Source organism: Bufo bufo, chromosome 3 (assembly GCF_905171765.1).
Source record: "Bufo bufo chromosome 3, aBufBuf1.1, whole genome shotgun sequence".
Taxonomy (NCBI): Eukaryota; Metazoa; Chordata; class Amphibia; order Anura; family Bufonidae; genus Bufo; species Bufo bufo.
The window spans coordinates 595,907,743-595,931,584 of record NC_053391.1 but is presented as its reverse complement, the minus strand read 5'-3'; the positions used below and the strand labels follow the sequence as shown (position 1 = coordinate 595,931,584).

General features: G+C 44.0%; 1 protein-coding gene across 3 annotated transcripts in view; it reads right to left on the bottom strand.

The window, feature by feature from the left end:
• Positions 1 to 23,842, bottom strand: part of DIP2B (disco interacting protein 2 homolog B) — a 213,420-nt gene that overhangs the window by 69,923 nt on the left and 119,655 nt on the right. For 2 of the 3 annotated variants that reach the window (XM_040425899.1, XM_040425901.1), the window contains exons 3-9: positions 17,601 to 17,729; positions 12,118 to 12,243; positions 9,289 to 9,501; positions 5,188 to 5,361; positions 4,415 to 4,534; positions 3,904 to 4,101; positions 2,939 to 3,030 (exon numbers count right to left, since the gene is read on the bottom strand). In XM_040425899.1, the coding sequence (XP_040281833.1) occupies positions 2,939 to 3,030; positions 3,904 to 4,101; positions 4,415 to 4,534; positions 5,188 to 5,361; positions 9,289 to 9,501; positions 12,118 to 12,243; positions 17,601 to 17,729 (1,052 nt within the window). Of the gene's footprint in view, positions 1 to 2,938; positions 3,031 to 3,903; positions 4,102 to 4,414; positions 4,535 to 5,187; positions 5,362 to 9,288; positions 9,502 to 12,117; positions 12,244 to 17,600; positions 17,730 to 22,361; positions 22,464 to 23,842 lie in introns of those variants that run through there. The other variant, XM_040425902.1, reaches the window with a different exon arrangement.

Sequence of the window (23,842 nt, the reverse complement as noted above, 5' to 3'; positions counted from 1 at the left end):
CTTACAAGGGCCTATTATCAGGAACGAACATTCATAGTAACATTCGTTCCCAATAATCGTCCCGACAGTTATGAAGCCTAAACCGACCATTATTCTGCATATTTTTTTCGTTTTGACCTTTTATGAAAATTTTTCTGTTTTGCTATACTCCAAGAACATTTTTACTTTTCCACTGACAGAGCTATGTGAGGGCTTGCTGTTTGCAGGAGGAGTTTGTGTTTTCATTGGTAACATTTTGGGGCAGATGTAACTTTTTGAACACTTTTTATTCCGTCTTACTTATTGGAAGATGGAACTAACAAAAGACGGCATCAGAATTTTTTTTCTAACAGTGATAAATAGTCTGATCATGTTGTTATGGATGAGGTGATACAAATTATACGCTGTTCTTTGTTATTTTATATTTTTCTGTGACCCCATAGGGTGACTAGGTTATACAAATATGTCAAACAACATTGCCTGTCGGGGAGAGGAAATACAACTTGTCGCCCCATTGTCATAACCTAAAGACTTCATTGAATGGAGCTGAATTAATTAAAAGCACACGCTTCTGGACACTGACCAATATGGGATTAAAGAATTAATATATGGTAGTCAGGAGCGTGTGAGGAAGGCCAATGGTACATCACACGGTCTTATATACAGTACCCCTAGCGTTCCCTAGCTGAAGTTTTAACAGCTAGGACTGGAACTGGGTCACAGTGGGAATATGGACAGCCCCTTGAAGTGGCTGATATTTACAATAGAGGATCTGAGAGTGTGTGTGATGTATGATCTGCTCCTTAGCCAGACTCCAACCAGCACAGCCCCATGAAGTAGCTGATTATTAGAACCTAGCGGATATGTGAGTGAATATGTTGTGCGAGACTTGAGTAGTTATACAAATGCAGTATAGCATAGCCCCTCGAAGTGGCCGACCAAGAGATACCCTTTTCTCTCAGTCCTATGGCTCTCCCTCCCATGAGGCACTAGGGCAGTACACAGGTAATTGGGATGTGAAATCCAGTGAGATCCCCGGCCTATCCACAGGTGTATTTAAGAACTCACACAGGGGCACCCTTCAGCTAGGGAACCCTGGGGGTAATGTATATAAGACCGTGTGAAGTAACACTGGCCTTTCTCACTACCATGTATTAGTTCAGAAGCTCCTGTTTTTAATTAATTCGATTTATGAAGTATTTGACTATTAAAGGTTACGGTTTATGATAATAGGGTGATAAGTTGGATTTCATCAAACAAGGAATTTTGTTTGGAGTTTTTTTTATTATTTTATTGCTTTCTATTAGAATTTTTTACATAATGAAGTAATGTGTAAGGAAAATAAAAGGAAATATTTTTTTAACATTTCATTTCTGTACTTACACATTTGACTTCTGTACTGTAGTGTATTATACGTGTCGGTTTTACACTGACATACAGCCTATCATCAAGAATAAATCTGGCAGCCGCTAATTCCCCTTGCAGACTTTCTTGGCTGAGATGGGAATAACCACAAAAAGCACTGCTAGGGGGTGGGTGGAATAATAGGAAACTGAGGCTTTTTATTCCTCAAGGCCTCTTTCATGCAAGCGAGTTTTCCGTCCGGGTGCGATGCGTGAAGCAAACGCATAGCATCTGGACATTAAATTTCAATGGGTCTGTAAACATTTTTCACACATCATTTCTGCGTTCAGGAAAAATCGCATGTTCTATAGGCTACATGCACACGACCGCTGTGCGTTTTGCGGTCCGCAAAACACGGATGGTGTCCGTGTGCGTTCCGCAATTTGCGGAACGGCACGGACAGCCATTGATATAACTGCCTTTTCTTGTCTGCAAAACGGACAAGAATAGGACAGGTTATTTTTTTTTTTTTTGCGGGGCCACGGAACGGAGCAACGGATGCGGACTATGGCTCTGATGCGGACAAAAACAACGGCCGTGTGCGTGAGGCCATATTCTGTGTTTTTCATGCAGCCCTGGCTCCATAGAAGTGAATGGGGCTTCAGTGAAAAACAGAAGCCATCCGGATGCAATGCGTTTTTCACTGATGGTTGCTAGGAGATATAGATGGTTATCCTTTAGGTTTTTTTCTCGCCTGTGAAAAACGCACAAAGAAATGCACCCGCGTGGAAAAAAACTAAAACACTGAACTCAATCGCAGACGAGACTGACAACTTGCGTGCAAAACCATCAGAATCCATAACGCTCGTTTGAAAGAGGCCGAAGGGCGGGTTCACATCAGCGTTATGAATTCCGTTATTGTTTTCCATTATAATATGGTTATAACGGAAAATAACTGAATTTGTAAGAATGAATTCAAAACGGAAACCTTTAGATCAGGGATGGCCAAACCCGCGGTCCTCCAGCTGTTGTAAAACTACTACTCCCACTATGCCCTGCTGTAGGCTGATAGCTGTAGGCAGCGTGGGCATGCTGGGAGTTGTAGTTTTGCAACAGCTGGAGAGCCTCAGGTTGGCCATCCCTGCTTTAGATGCATAATGGATCCATCTGGTTTCCGTTATGCAGGACGGAAAAGAAAGTCCTATTGACAGTCTTATAAATTCCGTTATAACCTGGCCAGTGCTTACTGCGGTTATTACTATCTCACCCCTGAAAGGCCAAGACCTGTAGATCAGTAGCTGAAGGGTGGTGGAGTGAATCACAACTGGCCTCCTTGTTGGCCAGCCTCTATGCAATTTAACAGGTCATTTCCCCAAAACAGATGCACATTAAGGTAACATACCGCTGAAATCAGTCTATCTGTTACTACTGTGCACTGCTCCGAGGGAAGGCAACATAATGGAGCTGCTAGGCTCCGTTACAGGGAACCTCACGTGGTGCTAATTTATATAATATATACCATTTACATATAGATAATCAAACTGAATGTAATAAAAAAGCTAAATAAACCAGAGCATAAAATACATGCAAATATAAAAGGAAAGTGTGACTTTACCCTATCGCCTGGTTTCAGTCCCTGCTCATTTTTGGTCCCCAATTTGTTAAGAAGGGTGTAAGCCAGTCTCACACTTCTGGTCCACAATTTCCCTGTAATAATAAATAATTATTTTATATCACAAAAGCAAATAATGTATACATTGAAGTAAATAAATCTGCATGGTTAGCTCCCGCCATTCGTGTTGCCATTTAGTCCTACTGTCTATGAAGGTAACAGTGCTGTATCAGAAAAACTCTATTCCAACCGCTATAAAGATTTATTACTATATATAGATTGTTGGGCAAAAAAGGCCCAAATTCACTTTATGATTTCCTTGGCTGCACAGTATCTAATAGAACTGACGTGACATTTTGGATTTTGCAGTAGCCATGTGGTTTTGTGTTGCACCACTATCCGTACGCCACGGCTCCAGGCAAAGATCCTCCCAGGGAGACTCGTCAATGGGTATAGTTGCCTAGCTCTCTTTCAAACTATATTTTCTCTGAAAGTCTGCAGACTGAAACATGTTCTTTTTGTAATGGTGAAGCTGATCAGTAGGTAGGGCAGTGTGAATCATTTCCTCTCTTTAAGAGGAGAGAACAGAAGATGATGTTTGCAGTACGTTAGTTTTTTTCTTGTTTTTGACTGACTTCACCCTGAATCCGCTGCCTGCAGATGAGATGCTGGCTTAATTATTGTCCAAGTCATGCCCGTTTAAAAGGTTGAACACTGACTGACATTACTAGTGGCATTAGAGTCAGAGCTTGCCAAAAGCTCATCTTCATACACTCTTCCCAAAATTCTAGAGGACCATTGCCTGGCCTATAAGATTCCTCACACAGTTTAAGGCCCTCTCCATGAGGCGATATGGGTTTTTTTTAGGCACCACAAGCTCTCAAGTTGAAAAATATATAAATGTCCCTGGTGCTTTTCACCAGGAAACACACGTAGCACAAGACATTTTTGTTTCTGGGTCATCTTACCGTATGTTAGTGCATAGACGGGTTTCCCCGTCACATCTAGGGCGGTGAGACATGAACATTTTGCTTGTGTTGTTCCCCAGCGCTGCAAAGCTGCTTCGACGGACGGTGGCCAATTACACACCACTCCCAGCGGCTCTCCTTTCACAGGGGTCATCTGGCGACCTTCTGGTTTTGGTTGGTTAGGATCCGGCCTAGGAACTGAGTGGTAAAAACATATCACATATGTAAATAACATGCAATAATACAGATACCCACATGTAATGGGTCGACTAACGGCTACACAATCCGGGCAATTCACATATATGCAATAAATATTACATTAAATTGTCTCAGACCTCAAATTATGGCAACTGTTCTTGACTCCATCACTTCAGTAACTCACTTTGAAGAACAGTATCCAACTTTAATACCATAAAAAAAATATATGAATCCGATACAAATACTGCAAGAGATGCAATAAAGAATGTGACCCCATGCTCATAAATCACTTATGACATCTGACTGATGATACCTTCCACAATCTCTTCAAAATCATCCACGAAGAATTCTTTTAACGGTGGTCTTTTTGGTCGCTTCAGTGTATTCAGGAGCTGTTGGATCTTTGTAGATACTCGGCTACTGACTGCCACCCCTGCAACAGCAAAATGGTAAAAGATCAGGAGCAAATTAGCAGGATATCTTTGTGAGCTGGCATTTCGATGTGTAATACTACAGCCCTGTTCACACTATGCCAAATTAATGCTGGTTCCCACTGTGGCACTCCAGCTATTTTGCAACTATTACACACCCTGCTGCGCATGCGCAGCCGCCCTCTATTCATTTTCTATGGGGCCGCCGAAAATAGCCTAGGCCATTTCCGTCAAGCGAATAGAAGTGAATGGGAGCGGCCGCCGGTCACGCGCGGTGCGCTCCCATTCACTTCTATGTGGAGCGCGCTTGGTGGTGGGGCAGACCGGAGTCCTCCAGCCACCACCTTGCGGGGCTCCGTTCCCGATATAGGTGCAGGTCCCAGCAGTGGTGTAAACTTGCCCGACAGAGACCATAAAGACACTCTTTGGGCCTCAACCATGTGAATGGAGGCCTATGAACAAAATTGTGAATAATGGTAAAACTTGAATAACTGACTAATTTATACAAATCTTATTTTTTTTCCCCTGTCTGAATGAAGAATAAAACTGTGTTTCACATGACGGGCCAGTTTTCCTTTTAAAATCCTTAAAATTCCTGAAGTCGAACTAAACCCTAGGCAGCTAAAACTTCATGAACGCAAAACATCATTCCTACCGTCTGCAGTGTCCATAAGGCTGGACCTTCTTGCTGCTTTGTGCACCCCCTTTACCAGCGCTGTGGGTGGTAGGTCAATACTTGCTGGGCGTACATTGGACAAGGATGAGGAGGATGACGAGGATGTGGTTGTGTTTGTGGTGCTCGTGACATCAGGAGGAGCCAACAGACTTTCTGCAAATAAGTAAAGACAAAAAATTGGGAGCAGTTCAACTAAGCAAAAATATTTGGTGAGGACTTATTTGACTGCCCTTTATAAAACAGATGCTAGTTATTAAACCCACGCCTGGCCTCCACCTTGGAGTGAAAATATTTATTATGCACAGATGAGAAATTCCTCTTTACAGTCTTAGTTCCTGCCCTTTTTTCCTTTTCTACCGCTCCCTGAGCCAGTACGTCCAGCTTTGTCACTTATCCTCTTCACAGAACCCCACACTGAGCAATTGCACACATTGGGGTTCTAGATGCATGGCTTACTGTTCCACGGCGGATGTGAACCCACTGTATCAATTGAACATATTTTACTTGAAGGTTTTATCTAAGTGGCCCCTCTGGTGTTTCCCTTTTAACCACTATACAGGGATCTAGACTTCGCTGCCGGAGACCCACCAGGCCCCTACTTCTTGGACTAGTCTCTGTTCAACAGAGAGCCGACCCATGGGGTTCAAGGGACACTGATGTAGAACAGCAAAAGATCAGGCAAAACCGTAGACAAGGACAGGCCGTGGTCAAGAAAGGCAGAGTACGTGCAATCCAGTAAACAATCCGAGGTCAGGGTGGCAGCTCAGAGTCACTACAGAGATCAGGCAGAAGTCAGGACAGAAGGGTCAAAATCTAGGAAACAGGTAGGAGTCGGTACATGGGCAAATGAGTGTAATTAGCACACCATTGCAGGAACTAGAGAACTGGAGCCTATTGCAAAGTCTCATTCCCCACAGGGAATACCTTAAGTGCACCTGGGTGATCAGCTAGGGTTGTGCTCTCTACGGCTCTTAAAGGGGTTGTCCTGGAAAAGATAATGTTGACTTATCCTCAAGATTATCACATCAGTGGGGGGTCCAAGTCCCGGCATCCCTGCTGATCAGCTGTTTCAGGGAGCTGCTGCGCTTTCCAGGGACAATGCAGTGTATACTAGCAGTGCTTGTTATTGCAGCTCAGACCCATTGACTTGAACTAGGCCAAGTGACCCATGTACAGTGATGTCACAGGCCTATGAAGAGGCTGCGGCGCTCAAGGACAGCTGATCGGCAGGTGTCCTGGGTATCGCACCCTGCAGATCTGATACTGAAGACCTCTCCTGAGGATAAGTCATAAATATCTTTTACCGGATAACCTCTTTAAAGTGCCTGCATGCAGTCCAGGCAACTGGAATACAAGAGCAGGCGAGTAGCGCGGCGGCCGTGCTTACCAGGGAGAATGAGATGGCGGCAGGCATGGGCCTCCGCCATAACACTTACGGTACTTTGCGCTCATCTGTCTCATTACATACATGGAAATTTTTTTTTTCGTCACTCATCTCTTAGTTTTGGGAATCAATGCGCCACTGCCATTGTGCCACTTACAATTATTTCACTCACGTATATAGCGCTAACAAATCCTACAGACATTATCATCACGCTATGTCCCCAGTGGGGCTCACAATCTCAGTTCCCTATCAGTAGGTCTTTGGAGGGTGGGAGGAAACCCACGGAAACATGAGGAGAACATACAAACTCCATGCAGATGTCGTCTTTGGTCGGATTCAAACCTAGGACCCCAGCGCTGCAAGGCACCAGTGCTAACCACTGCGCCACCATGCTGCAATAGGATCCTATTACCAAAACCATGTAGGTTACGTCCTCTTTGAATATTATTTTCCTAATAAAGCAACAGTGTGACAACTTACCACCTTACCCAGAGAATAGGTGACAAGTGTCTGACTGCTGGGACCCCCACTGAAAATGAGATCGATCACTGAAGCTCTATGGACTGCCAGAGACAAACACTGTACTCCGCTATCTTTGTCAGTCCCATATAGGCTTTGAATGGAGATGGTGTGCAATGCTCAACCATTACTCCATTCAAACTGGGGACATGGGATCCCGATTCCCTTTATGAGTGAGTGTCCCAGCATCAGACCCCCACCGATCAGACACTTATCCTCCATCTTATGGATAGTCGATAAGTAGTCATTCGGGGTACATCCCTTTAAATGCTAACAATTGTTATTCACCTTATAATGAAAAGCTCCACAGTCCCTCATCTTTCTCAATTGCTCACGGTTTAGAAGATTTCTAAGTGTACCCATTCAATATGAGCAGAAATCTGTCCTGGTTATGTGAGGGGCACACGGTACATTATCAGAGATGTAACATACTCATACATCACAGGGCCAGGACAGTTCATACAGAATGACAGCAAGCAGAGATCTTTTGGAAACTCTGCAAAGAGTATGCTGATGATTTAGCATTACACAGTGTATGACCTTTTTTGCTGAAACAAGGAAACCTCTTTAAAGGGGTTTTCTAGGACCTAAATACTGATGACTTCTCCTCAGGATCAATATCTGATCGGCAGGGGTATGACACCCCGCACGCCCAGTGATCAAAAGGGCCGTAGACAAGCGAAGTGCCCTCTTCATCGTACAGGTATAGTGGTTGTGCTTAGTACTGCAGCTCAACCGCATGAATTGGATTTAGCTGCACAAAGGCCTATGAACAAAATTCCCTAAGGGTACTTTCACACTAGCGTTTTTCTTTCCGGCGCTGAGTTCCGTCCTAGGGGCTCAAATCCGGAAAAGAACTGATCAGTTTTATCCTGATGCATTCTGAATGGAGAGTAATCCGTTCAGGATGCATCAGGATGTCTTCAGTTCAGTCTTTTTGACTGATCAGGCTTTTCAGAAAACCGTAGCATGTTGTATTTTTACCTCTGGCCAAAAATCCTGAACACTTTGACTGAATGCCGGATCCGGTCTTTTTCCCATTGACTTGCATTAACGCCGGATCTGGCACTGTGTGTTCAGTCAAACCGGATCCGGCTTTTGCATGTTAAACCCGAAAAATTTGAAAAAAAAGTTAAAGTCCATAAATGGCGGATCCGTTTTTTCCAATGCATGTTTTCATTGTGATCAAAATCCTGATCAGGATTCAAATGTAATCCGTTTTCACACGTTTTTCCGGATCCGGCGGGCAGTTCCGGTGTCGGAATTGAACACCGGATTTAAACAATGCTAGTGTGAAAGTAGCCTAAAATTATACAAGTGTGGTATCGTTGTAACCGTACTGACCTGGAGAATGAAGATAAAAGGTCAATTTTACCACATAGTGTACAGTGTAAAAAAAAAAGAAATAAAATGTTTGTGTTTTTTACCAATTCTACTCCATTTGGATTTTTTTTTCCGCTTCCTACTACACGGTATGCAACCGTAAATGGTGCCATTAGAAAGTACAACTTGTCCCGCAAAAAATAAGCCCTCATAAGGCTATGTGAATGGAAAAATAAAAAGGTTAGGACTACGGGAAGGCGGGGAATGAAAAACAAAAACGCAAAATTGGAAAATCCCAGGGTCCCGAAGGGGTTAATGTTATATTCTGGAAAGACCCTTTAAATCTTTCCAAAACCAAACAAGTATGGCATGTCTGGTGTTGTATCAAAATTTATAAAAAAATATAATAGTGCACCAAGCACAATTACAATCACGGTCAAAAGATCTGAGACCATGGCCAAGAAACTCCCCAGATCTCAAACCCATTGAGAACCTGTCATCAGTCCTCAACACAGAAACTCCAAGCACGGATTAGGCAAGAACGCGCTACCATCAGTCAGGATTTGGCCAAGAAGCTGATATCCAGCATGCCAGGCCGAAATGCAGAAGTCTTGAAAAGCAAGGCTCAACACTAGAAATACTGAGTCTTTGCATAAACTTAGCATTAGGTAACATAAATGTGGTCTCCATCAGATTCTCACTTTCTGACCATAATTATGACTTCACTAGAAGAACTTCTCAGAGTGCTGACCTGTAAAATGACAGTCCACATGAATATATGATGGATGTTTAGAGACGATGCATTATTAGGCTGCAATACAGAAATGGATGACGGCCTGATCCAGTTATGTTACCTAGGTGAGTATTGGCAAGGACATCGGCTAAGGATCCACTGGTGCTCTTAACATCCCCGTGGGACAATGTAGAGGATGCTGAAGATGACGTAGAGGAGCCCTGAATGGACTTATTAATCCAGGAATCCGTATTCTGTAAACTTTGATTGAGTACAGCAGAAAGGGCGGCCTGTCGTCTTAGAGAGCCTTCATCTTCAGAGGCAGATGACGTGTCTGGGAGGTAGAAAATGTACATTTGGTTATTATAAAGCTTATAAATAGCAAGATGTACACAAAGCCAGGGAAGACGAAATGGAGTTTATGTACGGCATTAACTAAATGATGTTACCTACGGCTGGCGCTAGACAGTTCAGCAGGATCTGCACACAATCGTAGGGGTGAGACCGCATGGGGTGGCCAAAGTGAAAAAATGCAACTGGTTTTACAAGGAATCACAACAGCTTTGGAATATGAGTTTTTGTTGCATGGTTTTAATGTTTCACATGTAAAAAAGGCACACGCAGAATGGGGCTGAGCCGTAGTAACAGACACAGTATGTGGACGAGGGCACCATTGTGTCCGTACTGCAGTATCCTTCACAACAGCGCTCACAGGAGTGACTGTGCCTGGTACTGCAGCTGAACTCCTATCAGCCCTTGCAGAGCCACAGTACCAAGCACAGCAACACTCGCATCAATGTCAAAGGGGTATTCCGGTAGGTACAAGTTATCCCCCATCTACAAGATAGGGGATAACTATCAGATTGGTTGGGGTCCTACCGCTGGGACCCCCAACAATCACGAGAACGGGGACCCGTACCTCCTGCAAGTCCCTTGCTGCTCCCCTAAAATTCCCATTTTCTATGGGAATTCTGGAGATAGCCGAGTACAGCGTTCACCTATCTCCAGAACTCCCACAGAAATGAATGGAGTGGCTGCTCGCATTTGCGACTGGCCACTCCGGTCATTGTAAGGGAGCAGCAAGGGGCTGCTCAGGCGTATGGGGGCCCCGTTCTCGTGATCGGTGAAGGTCCCAGCAGTAGGATCCAGTGGATAGGGGATAACCTACCGTAAAAACCCTTTAAGTATATGTACGGCGGACGTCCCGTCCCCAAACATGGCGCCCACTTGCACGTGCAACAGGCGCCATAGCCGCCGGGTCAAGCAGGCTTCGGTGCCTATTTCAGGAATATACCATTATAGGCCACTAGGTGGCAGCATTGTATTTTTATATTCCAAATGAAGTGTTCAATGATGGCTATTTAGCCATCAATGAACACAATGGGCAAATAAATAAAATAAAAAGTTTAAAAAAAAAAAAAAAGTAAAAAAAGGTTTTACAAATATAAATATTTTTTTCAAAATTAAAGTTCAAATCACCCGCCTTTCCTTAAAATAAAAATAAAGATACGTAACAAAAAAAAAACATCATGGGAAACGCTGTATGTGAAAATGCCCATACAATAAAAATATAATAATAAGAATATTTTTTTTTATAAAATGTGATCAAATTGGTATTACTGAAAAGAACAGATCGTCCCGCAAAAAATTAGCCCTCACACAGCCCCGTACACATAACTACAATAAAGTTATAGGGGTCAGAATATGGGTATAAACATAAAATTTTTCCCTCAAAAATTTTAAAAAAAATTCTGTATTAAAACGCAAGAAAAATTATATAAGTGTGGTATTGTTGTAACCGTACTGACCTGGAGAATGAAGATAACAGGTCAGTTTTACTGCATAGTGTACGGTGTAAAAAATATATAAAATAAAAGTCTTTATCAGAATTGCGTTTTTCCCAATTCTACCCCATTTGGAATTTTTTCCCGCTTCCTACTACAACCGTTAATGGCGCCATTAGAAAGTACAACTTGTCCCGCAAAAAAATAAGCTCTGGGAGTGAAAAAACAAAAACGCAAAAATGGAAAATCCCAGGGTCCTGAAGGGGTTAATGTTATAAATTCTGGAAAGATCCTTTAAATCTTCCCAAAACCAAACAAGTATGGCATTGTCTGGTGTTGTATCAAAAAATTTGTAAAAAATATTAGTGCACCAAGCACAATTACAATCACGATCAAAAGTTCTGAGACTGTCACAAATTTGACAACTTTGAGAAAACTAAAATTTGTGTCAGTCTCAAAACTTTTGGCTCTGACTGTAAAGGATGTAAAGAAATACAGTTACACTGACACTGGGTGGTGGACACTGCCCACATGACAGTTCACTAGTATCAGGCACTAGTTGTGGGCGAATGTGTGACGGCCATGAGAATGTTACGGACTGCAAATCGCGGATCCACAAAACACGGGCAACGACCGTGTGCACCCCGCATCGCGGTGCAGACCCACTGACTTCAAGGGGTCTTTGATTTGCAGAATGCGGTGAAAGATAGGACATGTCCTATCCGTTGAAGCGCTGATGAATGAACCCGGAAGCACATGGAAGCCCTTCTGCCTATGTTTTGCGGATCTGCAGTCTGCAACATGAGCACAGCCGTCATACAGCAGTGTGAATGCACTCTTAGGCCGCAGCCGATCGCGGACCCATTCACTTTAATGGGTCCGCAATCCGGCCGTTCCGCAAAAAGATAGGACATATTCTATCTTTTTGCGGAACGGAAGTACGGGGAGACACCCCACGGAGGCACTCCGTAGTGCTTCCGTTTCGCACCATTGAAGTGAATGGGTCTGCATCCGTGATGCGGAATGCCCACAGAACGGCACCCATGTATTGCGGATCCGCAAATGCGGTCCGCAATACGGCAACGGGGCGCACACGTTCGTGTGCATGAGGCCTTATATAGAGTATAAGGCAATTTTAAGGCAATATCATTTGGAGGTTTTAATACCTGGAGGAGTGCATGCATCTGCAGGAGACTGCACAAAGGTCGACCTCCTTTTGGTTGGCATAGGCAAAGCCATCTTCTGTTCTTTATGCTTTGCCAACGCAGCCTGGACTGCTTCTGTATGGATATCTAGAAGGCAAAGTGACAACACAGGCCATAAGCATGATGGACATTTTGTATTTCATCTTGTGGGCCACAACTAGCAAAGACATTTTAAGGTTAAGTTCACATGACAGAATTTTTACACAGATTTCATGGTGTGTCCTGCATCAGAATCCATGTCAAATCCATAACCCTGTGTACACGCACTGTAAGCTTTTCATGGCGGCACCAAAAATCTGATGTAGAGGTAAGTGGCCTGTCAATTATTTCAGGCAGACCACAAGTCCCACTGAACGCTAATGAGCCTAAGGCTACCTTCCGCGGCCCCGCAAAAAAGATGATCGTGGCAGCATGTGCGGTCCGCAAATTGCGGAACGCACATGGCCCAGTGTCCGTGTTTTGCGGATCCGCAAAACACTACAGTCATGTGAATGTAGTCGAATCCTGTCAAAGTGCAAATCTGCTGCAGAAATCTGAAGGTCAGCCTTGAAATCCTGGATTTAAGGGGAACTTGTCACCACTGTAGACCCTCTTAGCGTTTGCATGGCTCTATAGCTCTGCTATAGCCATTGTAAATGTACCTTTATACCCAAATCCATCCCCCATAAAACATGTTTTAATCTTTATTCTACTTAGGTTGAAATGAGCCCAAGGGGCTGTACTTTTCCTTTGTGCAGTTTCTTTCCTTAACCTAGAAGCGGCGACGTAATCTTGCTGCCAGCTAAAATCTTGCGCTGGCTGCTGGCACATGCGCAGTATAGTTAATGAATCTGCAGCCAGCTAAATTATAGACCATGCGGGCCCACACAGAAAGGTGAATGTGGGACTGCGTGACATCTGGACGACTTCGCTGCTGCTTTTAGAAGGAGGGAAGAAGAAGAGTGGGGAGGAGCAGCGCTGGGCTCCACAAGGAAAAGTACAGCCCCTTGGGTTCCTTTCAACCTAATTAGTATATTGATCCAGCTGAGGATCAGGCTACCGGCGCTCACCATATCTGGCATTGCCGGATATGACTGTGTACTGCCGGATCCTCATTGACTGTAATGATATCCGGCCACTCCCCAACAAATATGTGGCATTCGACCAGACAAAAACCACTGAATGCAATGGTTTTTGTCTGTCCGATTCCCAGCATATATTCTGGAGAGGGCCAGATCTCTGCCCCATTACATTCAATGGGGATCTGGCAGTACACGATCGTATCCAGGGGAGCGCTGGAAGCCTGATCCTCTGCTGGATCAGGATACCGAATTCCAAACGCAACTGTGAACGGGGCCTAACACATGTTGTTGGGGGTTAGAGAGCTTAGATTTGGACAGAACGGTATATTTACACATGGCTATAGCAGGGTTATGGGGCCATGCCAACAGTAAACAGGGTCTACAGTGGTGTTAGATTCCCTTTAAAACTGGATGAGATTTTGAAAAGTCGCATCGACATACTGCGAAAAATGTCAGCATCAAAATCTAAAGAGGACTTGATGTGCAGTTTGGATTTAAAATCTGCAATATGTCAATTTTTGCATGTGGATTTCCACTAGGGATCGACCGATATTGATTTTTTAGGACCGATACCGATAATTTGTGAACTTCCAGGCAGATAGCCGATAATTTATACCGATATTCTGGGAATTTTCATTTAAAAATAAATAAATTAAATTCCTACACAAATCTGCTGAAAATTAAATTAATATGTGTATTGTTAGCATGTAGTTTTTTTTTTTGTAAATCTTTCTTTTTCATTTATACTTAATATTTTGGTGTTTGTTTTTTTTTTACTAACTTTTAGCCCCCTTAGGGACTAGAACCTTTGTCCTATTCACCCTGATAGATCTCTATCAGGGTGAATAGGAGCTCACACTGTCCCTGCAGCTCTGTGCTTTGTGCACACAGCAGCATGGAGCTTATCATGGCAGCCAGGGCTTCAATAGCGTCCTGGCTGCCATGGTAACCGATCAGAGCCCCAGGATTACACAGCTGGGGCTCCGATCGGAGGAAGAGGGGATCCTGTGGCCACTGCCACCAATGATTAATACGGGGGGGGGGGGGGCGCACTGCGCCACCAATGATTAATACTGGGGGGCTTGGGGGGGGGGGGCGCACTGCGCCACCAATGAAGAGAAATCTCTCATTCATTCATATACAGGAGGCGGGAGCTGGCTGCAGAATCACATAGCCGGCTCCCGACCTCTATGAGCGGTAGTTGCGATCCGCGGTACCTGAGGGGTTAACTACCGCAGATCGCAGCTATTGCTCATAGAGGTCGGGAGCCGGCTATGTGATTCTGCAGCCAGCTCCCGCCTCCTGTATATGAATTAATGAGATAGTTATCTTCATTGGTGGCGCAGTGGCCACAGCCCCTCCCCTTCTCTTGTCCTCCTTCCTCTCATTGGCGGCAGCACAGGGGGAGGGAGACACGGCTTCCTTCTCCCCTGTGCTGCTGAGGGAACACGGAGAGCGATGAGAGCAGCGCGGTCTGTGTTCCCAATACGTTATCGGAATATCGGCAAAATAGATGTCGATACCGATAACGGTCAAAATACTGAATATCGGACGATAATATCAGTAAAAACCGGTAATCGGTCGATCCCTAATTTCCACCAAGGATTTCACCCTTTGCAATGCAGAAAACCATTTTAAAAAAACGCAGCTAAAGTGAGGATTCTGATACAAATCTGTAATGTAAGCGACGTGTGCCGAACACATTACACAGAAGACAGTATATTGCTACAGATGGATCAGAGAAGTGGCAGATGAGGTTTAACACTGACAAATGTAAGGTTATGCACATGGGAAGGAATAATGCAAGTCACCTGTACATACCAAATGGTAAAACACTGGGTAACATTGACATGGAAAAGGACCTAGGAATTTTAGTGAAAAGCAAACAAAGATGTAGAAACCAGTGTCAGGCAGCTGCTGCCAAGGCCAATAAGATTATTGGGTGCATCAAAAGGGGCATAGATGCCCATTATGAGAACATAGTCCTGCCACTTTACAAATCACTAGTCAGACCACACATGGAGTACTGTGTACAGTTCTGGGCTCCTGTGAACAAGGCAGACATAGCAGAGCTGGAGTGGGTTCAGAGGATGGCAACTAACGTAATAACTTGAATGGGTGGACTACAGTACCCAGAAAGATTATCAAAATTAGGGTTATTCACTTTAGAAAAAAGAAGACTGAGGGGAGATCTAACAACTATGTATCAGGGGTCAGTACAGAGATCTCTTCCATCATCTATTTATCCCCAGGACTGTGACGAGGGGACATCCTCTGCGTCTGGAGGAAAGAAGGTTTGTACACAAACATAGAAGAGGATTCTTTACGGTAAGAGCAGTGAGACTATGGAACTCTCTGCCTGAGGAGGTGGTGATGGGGAGTACAATACTAGAATTCAAGAGGGGCCTGGATGTATTTCTGGAGTGTAATAATATTACAGGCTATAGCTACTAGAGAGGGGTCGTTTATCCGGGGAGTTATTCTGATTGCCTGATTGGAGTCGGGAAGGAATTTTCCCCATTAAATCAGCAAAATTGGCTTCTACATCACCTTTGCCTTCCTCTGGATCAACTTGCAGGATAACAGGTCGAACTGGATAGACTTTTTTCAACCTATACTGTTACTATGTAAAAATGACATAAAAAAGCAGCTTTTTTCTGAAAAACACTGGAGGCGATTCACTAAAATGTGCCAGAATTGTGGTGCAATCTTTTTATTAAAGAGGACCTGTCACCACTCCTGACATGCCTGTTTAAATAGCTTCATGCATTCCCCATGTAATAGTTCTGTTGTGCCGTTCCTTTATTATTTCTGCTAGAAGTTATGAATGAATTGCTAGCAGTCTGCAGTAAGGGTACAGAGGGGTGTTACCAATTGGGTTGTGTCCCTGCACAGTCTGACAATGGCAGCACTGATTGGATAGAGTAAGACTGTGCAGGGACCCCCCCCCCCCCCCCCCCCCCCCCCCCCCCAATTAGTTACCACCTGTTTGTACCCTTAGTACAGACTACTAGCAATTCATTCATAACTTCTAGCAGAAATAATATAGAAACCATAAGAATAGATGCTCCAGAATTGTTGATACATGGGGAATGCATGAAGCTATTAAAACAGACATGTCAGGAGCGGTGAAAGGTCCTCTAAGTGCTATAAACACTTTTAGAGCCATTTTCCTCCTGCAAAGACTAAAGCATGTGGCTCAACAGAAAGATAGGTGGGGCTTGTCAGAAAAAGGTGTGGTTTAAGATGTGGCAAAAAATAAAAAATGTAAAAAAAAAAAACAACAAAATTCTGGTGTATAATTGTGGCATAACGTAAGCCAACTAATAAGTGGTGTAAAGTTAGACTAGACCAGGGATCAGCAACCTCCGGAATTACAGAGGCTCTGAAACTACAACTCCCAGAATGCTCCATTCACTTCTATGGGAGTTGTGAGAACAGCCGAGCATGTTTGCATGCTGGGAGTTGTAGTTTCACAGCAGCTGGAGTGCCAAAGGTGGCTGATCCCTGGACTAGACAAACTAAAGGTGTGCCAGGCTCAGCCACTGTAGTAAACCTGGCACATTTTTAGTCTAAGAAAATATTAGTAAAATCTGCCCCTACTTGTGAAACAACCCTTACATATGAATGCTATCCAAACTACCTTGCACTCTGCAATAAGTGCACTATAAACAGCGAGGGCAATGGTGGTCCCACCAGGGCCTACTGCCCAAAGGATGGAAAAAGGACAAATGATACTGGCAACACATTGTGGTACTAATACAAGGCAGATGTGAATGGGGACATTTCTGACCCAGACAAATCCACTCAGGCTAGGAATAGTTTAAAAGGGTTATCCCATGACGAATGTAAAAATAAAAACCAGACATCATACAGTACATGACAATCTCTTTCTAACAAAGCTAGAACCAGCCCTGTACCTCACATGGATCCAGAGGTCTCCACATTCATTGCTCTGCTAGATTTATATCAAGCTGACAGCTCAAGGGGAGTTTCTTTTCTGCTGCAGCTCAGGGGGCGTGTCTCAGCTCTCCCTATCACAGCTCAAGGGGAGTGTCTTTTCTGCTGCAGCTCAGGGGGCGTATCCATGCTCTCCCTATCACAGCTCAGAAGACAGTTGAAGAATGAAACTGAGCATGTGCGACCATCTCAATGAGCAGGACAAAAAGAAAGAAACAAACAGCAGGTGGCGCTATACAGATACTCAGTGGCTATGCTAAATTTTTAATTACATGCAATTACAAAAGTATTCAGATCCGGGTACTGGTTTGAAAACTGTAGAATGTTTTTGTGGGACAACCCCTTTAAATTTGGAGCAGTTTTAGAAATAAAGGCTCCTGTTCCAGTCAATGCTCGTACACTGAACAGACAAGGACTTCTTACCTGAGCGATACCGTTCATCTCTAGCACCTCCGGATCTGGCTCTATGATATTTGGAGGATGACTGTGCAGGGCCAGCAGGTGATCCACTTGTTTGGTTTCGATGGTCTTTCTGCAGGGCTGGATCAACCGCTGTAATGATAAAATATACCATGTATTAGGAGGTGGAACGGTGACAGAACCACAACTAGTAAATGTGGTGAGGAAACAAGGACAAAGGGGAATTCAGTAATTGGGCTAGTTTTCTTGCATTAAAAAGTCAAATTTTTTAGTGCAGCAATATTTGCAACTTTATGTGATAGTCCACCAATCTGGCAACTTTAAAAAAAAAAAAAAAAAAAAAAGGTTGGGTTCAAACAAACTAACTATAATTCACCGCAGAAACGACAGCTCATAGCTGGAGTAGATGTGGTTTTTTGGGGGCACAGATTGCCAAAAGATGCAGCAAATTTATAAAGAGGTGTGTGTAAACTTGACCTCACATTGTGTTTAGACTGTATGAATCTCCCCCAAAGTTAATTGAAGAAGGATTAGATAACACGAATGTCAAGACAATTTTTTCTACGTAATTTGTTTCCTTTAGGAAAAGTTGAGCTAGTGGTCATGCTTGCAACACAAAATTGCCCAATAAAGTGCAAATTACTTCTTCACCTCTTTAGAAATAGCAATTTTCAGCAGGGCCCTGAAACCATTTAATGCTATGGGGATGGACAGCGCATTTGTCCAGCTCTCCTGCCAAGAATAGGAACTAAGGGCCACTTGTTCTCAGCAAGTGTGAGGGTGCCAGATGTCAGATCCCCACCAGTCTTATTTCTAGAACCCGATAGTGGGACAACTCCTTTAACAAATGCTGCTCATGTGTTTGGGATCACTAAACACATAAAATGCAGGTACTACTTCTGTCTTCATCACCTCCCTTTCCGTGTTCCTATTTTGTCTATTATTACAGTTAAAATTGAGAAACATACAGATATAAGAAATCTGCTGTCTTTGTTCCAGGAACTGGGCTTATGTCCCTCTCCTCCTCCTCACGGTTATGTGACGAGTGGCTGGAGCAGGAGAGCCCCTGCTGTGTCCGTTCTGCACCAAGTCAAAAAGAGTGCTGAACCCCGCCTCTGGTTCAGATGGTCAGGATCAAGCAGAAAGGGAGGACAACTATGGGGGTCATTTATAAAACGCCGGTCTTAACCCCTATATCTGTCGGTTGATCTGCTGAAGCTATGAAGGTGCCGGTCTCTACATAACTTCGGCATGTCCAGCTCCAGTCTAAATGTAGGACAGCTACCTTGCTGTCTTAGGGTTTTTTTACACTAGCGTTAACGTTTTCCGGTATTGAGTTCTGTCATAGGGGCTCAATACCGGAATAAAAACGCTTCAGTTTTGTCCCCATTCATTGTCAATGGGGAGAAAACTGAACTGAACTGAACGCTCCAAAATGCATTCCGTTCCGTTTAGTTGCGTTCCCAGACCTGAGATCAAACCGCAACATGTTGTATTTTGCTTTCCGTCCTGGGAAGCGGAGCAAGACGGATCCGGCATGACCCCCAATGCAAGTCATTGGGGACGGATCAGTTTTCTCTGCCACAATCGAAAATGGATCCGTCCCCCATTGACTTTCAATGGGGGTAATGCCGGATCCGTCTTGGCAATGTTAAAGATATGCTAAAGATAATACAACCGAATCCGTTCATAACAAACTGATACAGATGGTTGTCTTATCAGTAACGAAAGCGTTTTTGCTGGACCCTGCCGGATCCAGCAAAATCGCTAGTGTGAAAGTAGACTTACATTTAAATCATTTTCTACGCCTAAAACAGGCACAGAAAATGATGAATTAGACGGGCCTGTCCTCCTCCCCGACACTTTTTTAGTCCTGTCGTGAGCTAGAAAAAGTTGCAGATTTCAGCGCAACTAACTGTTGCCCCGCAATCTGTGCCTGAAATATGCATACTATAGGCGTATTTCAGGATAATAACTGACCCCCTATGTGTCTACACATCCCTGTTCCTCCTTCCGATTCCGTGTTCAGGGCTGCAGCAGCCACATAAAACAAGTCTGCAGCCAACCACTGACCTCAGTGGTATACGAGACTGCTGAGCCAAGTGACTGGCTGCACCGGTCACGTACCCGTGTGTCAGCGCTCCGGACTTGTACATAAACACCAGGAGGAAGACCAAAGCTGTGGCGCTGAAAATGGCGGGGGGGAGTAACAGGCGAGCAGAAGATGAATACTATAACATTTAGAAGCATTAGGAAATTTTTTATTAACTCTGACAACCCCCTTAATCAAAATATCCAAGTAGTCAGAGAGACTATTCCCATTGGCAGGCCTTCTCTGCAACTATATGCAGCAAAACTAAAAAAATGACAATACTACAGGCTGACAAAACAGACGGCAACTGGAAATGCATCTATAGACACCGAGCTGACATCTATCATACATGTTCTGCGGCATCATGCTTAATTAATCAGTACCTTATTATAGAGCCTCAGGCCTTCATTAATAATAGATGAATACTGGAAATAGCTTCACATCCCCAGTTACCTCGCTGTATGTACTGGTAAATGCAGAGACATTGATGAACAGATAATACTGTACGTGCTATTCCATATCTAACACATAGCCCTCTATAGGGAGGCGCTCTACCAAGTATCCTAAGTAAATTTACATTTCCCCATTAAAGGGACGCTTTCGTTAGAGGGGTATTTTTTTTTAACTCCTTATCCATAGAAAAAAAATTCAAGAAATTTCCGTGTGCTTTCGCATCAGTGCTGCCGTTCTGAGAAGAATAGAATGTGTCCTATAGTTTGCCGCAACCTGCAGACCACGGACCCATTGAAGTCAATGGGACTGCACTTAGATGCGGCATGCACACGCTCAGCATCACTGGTGGAGTTCAAAAAATACACCTAAGGTCGTGAAGAGAAAGGTGTTAACCATTAGTAAAATAGTAGATTAGTAGAATTACGGTGACTGTATGACAGGTCTATTATTCTCTTGACAAGCCTAGATAAAGATGTTACCAGAAGATTATTGCACTTATCAGTGTAAAGTGTGATGCTCTAATTCAGGGATGCTCAGCCTGCGGCCCTCCAGCTGTTGTAAAACTACAACTCCCACAATGCCCTGCTGTAGACTGATCGCTGTAGGCTGTCCAGGCATGCTGGTAGTTTTGCAACAGCTGGAGGGCCACAGGTTGAGCATCCTTGCTCTAATAGATTCATTCTTCCCCTTCTCTTTCTGGTCCAGTGAATGGTCTGACTGAGAAAGTCAAGCGAGGCTGTTTGCTGTGCGAAAAGTCCAAAGAAAGAGGAGGTCAAAGAGCCAGGACAGGAGGGAGACTACATGGAGTGACTTCAAAAAATGATATCCAGAAAACCATCCATGTGTTTTTGTAGAAAAAAAAATAATGAAGTAGAATATTCACATACGGGCTGTGAAAAGGGTCCTCTGGGAATTAATAAAATAAAACTACTGAATATACACACAAAAAACCCAAACCCACCCTAACTCACAGCTGGACAGGTTAGGCTACTTTCACACTGGCGTTTTGGTTTCCGTTTGCGAGATCCGTTCAGGGATCTCGCAAGCGGTCCAAAACGGATCAGTTTCGCCCTTAATGCATTCTGAATGGATAAGGATCCGCTCAGAATGCATCAGTTTGGCTCCGTTCTGCCTCCGTTCCGCTTTGGAGGCGGACACCAAAACACTGCTTGCAGCGTTTTGGTGTCCGTCTGACGAAACTGAGCCACTGACACAATATGGCACAATAGAACACTTTCAATGGTGTTCAAGACGGATCCGTTTTGGCTAGGTTAAAGATAATACAATAGGCTCTGTTCTGAACGGATGCATGCGGTTGTATTATCTAAACGGATGCGTTTGTGCAGATCCGTGACGGCTCCGCACCAAACGCGAGTGTGAATGTAGCCTTAGTTCAAAGGAGCCAGCTAAAGAGCGGTCTCAGCTCTCCTCACAGCTCTGGCTGTCATGAATTACGTTCCTACACACAGCTGATAACATAGCTGATAAGATCGTCAGCTCTCTGTATAGGAACTAATGAAGCAAAAGAACAGAGACTGGCGGCGGTAAGTAATGTGCAGTAGCGCTTGTGTGCACAGCCCCACAAAAATCTCGTTGTCCTCAGGACAGGTCATCAATTTCAGATTGGCGGGAGGCCGACTGCCGCCACCCCTGCCAATCAGCTGTCTGAAGAGACGATGGCGCTCATATGAGTGCTGTGTTCTCGTCTCTGTTTACGTGCTCGCCGTCAACATTGCAGCAGCGAGCAGGTGTAGTTACAGCTGCCCTGTCCCCATTCACTTCAATGGAACAGGTCGGTCCTGTTCACGGCCCCCCGCCGATCTGATATTGACGACCTGTCCTGAGGCTAGGTCAACAATATAATAAAAGTGGACAACCCATTTAATCAATGGTGAACATGCTGTGATTAAGATCTCCTCAGGTCGAAACGATTTTATTGGATACCTGTCCATGCATCAATAAAGGATTGAAGCCTATACATCCACTAAGAGAGACCAAATCTTTTTTCCATACATACAGTGAAGCTTCTCCAAAAGACTACCTCTTTGAGAAGGTCGACCTTATAATTTTCCATGACAGCTCTTCCCAGATACCATGGCCATATTCTTTAAGACCCTATTCTATGCAATTTTGAGTTGGTCAACTCAAAGAAGTTTCGCTATATACTATATTTACTGCTTCCCCTGATATGAACCAGTCTGACTGAGGCAACTAAATACCTGTGAATAACGTGCACTACAGAAGTTGTTCTCGATAGATATCAGTTATCTGAGACTGACCTCTCTCGGTCTTCTTTCCCACCTCTCGGTTCATCATTCTAGGCACGTTCCTCTACAAGAAGTCACGGCAGAAGGCTTGTTTGAGGAAGTGCTCGAAAGTAACTTCACATGACACATGTACTTCCTTCCGCAACACTGAGATGATGAACATACAAGACGCCTCTGTTCTTCACCTCTGCTGTACCGCTCTGTGGTAATGTGCCTTATCTCATGATTTACTCATTTACTATCACTGCAAAGGAAGAGAAACTTGTGCAATGCCGCATCACTAATGCATTAATATATGAAATCTTTAGGGAAGATTCTTTGCCAACGGGATTTCTTCAGAAACTGATGAGATTTTCTTATGTCCCATTTAAAGATGCAATTAAAAAAATAAAATAAAACACTTGGAAGAAGTAACCAAAATGATATCTTCTAGGAACCCTCAAAAATGTCCAGCTACCAATAACTGATTATTTCCACTAAAGCTGGCCATATGCATGGGGTGACAGCTACATCTCCCAACTGCCCAATACTAACAGGATCTCTGATAAACAGTAAGAGAGGAGATAAGGGGCCTGCCAGACATCACTTATCACCCTGGGAAAGAAAAGATTTGAGGTGTTAAAGGGGGATTCCAGTGAGATAAAGTTATCCCCTATCCACAGGACCAGGCATAACTAGGATACGACCATTGGGATCCCCATCGATCATGAGAGGGGGGCCCTGTACCCCAAAACTGAATGGAGCAGTAGGCTGAACATGCACATTTCCACTGCATTCAATACAAGCGCTCGTATATTTCCGGCAGTGATGACTGGAGCTGCGGTGTGCATGCTCAAAGAGCAAGATCTGATAGGACCCCCACTGATCTAATAGTTAGGACTTCATCTAACCAGAATACTCCTTTAAAAACCAAACTTTACAATCTGAAAAAAGTCAGGATCTGTCCACACAAGTTTAGTTTCCCATAGATTCTACTGAGAAAAACTCTCTAAAGTTCAGCCTAAAGCGATCTTCACACCTGCGCTCTAAACATAAACCATTAACGTAGGCGTCTGATCTGTGTACCGCTGTATGCATAGAGCTGTGTATAGCTGTATGCATTCTCCATAGAATTGAATGGGGCTTGTGTGAAAAATGGAGAGGATCTGGATGAAATGTATTTTTCACTGCTGGTTGGTGGAAGGCATAGATTGTTATTCTTCAGGCCATGAAAAACTGATTGCCCCCATGCAGAAAAATCAAACACTGAATACAATTGCAGATAACAGGAGGAACATGTACCAGTCTAACGGCCAGAGGAACACGTACCAGTCTAATGGCCAGAGTAACACGTACCAGTCTAACGGCCAGAGGAACATGTACCAGTCTAACAGCCAGAGGAACATGTACCAGTCTAATGGCCAGAGGAACATGTACCAGTCTAATGGCCAGAG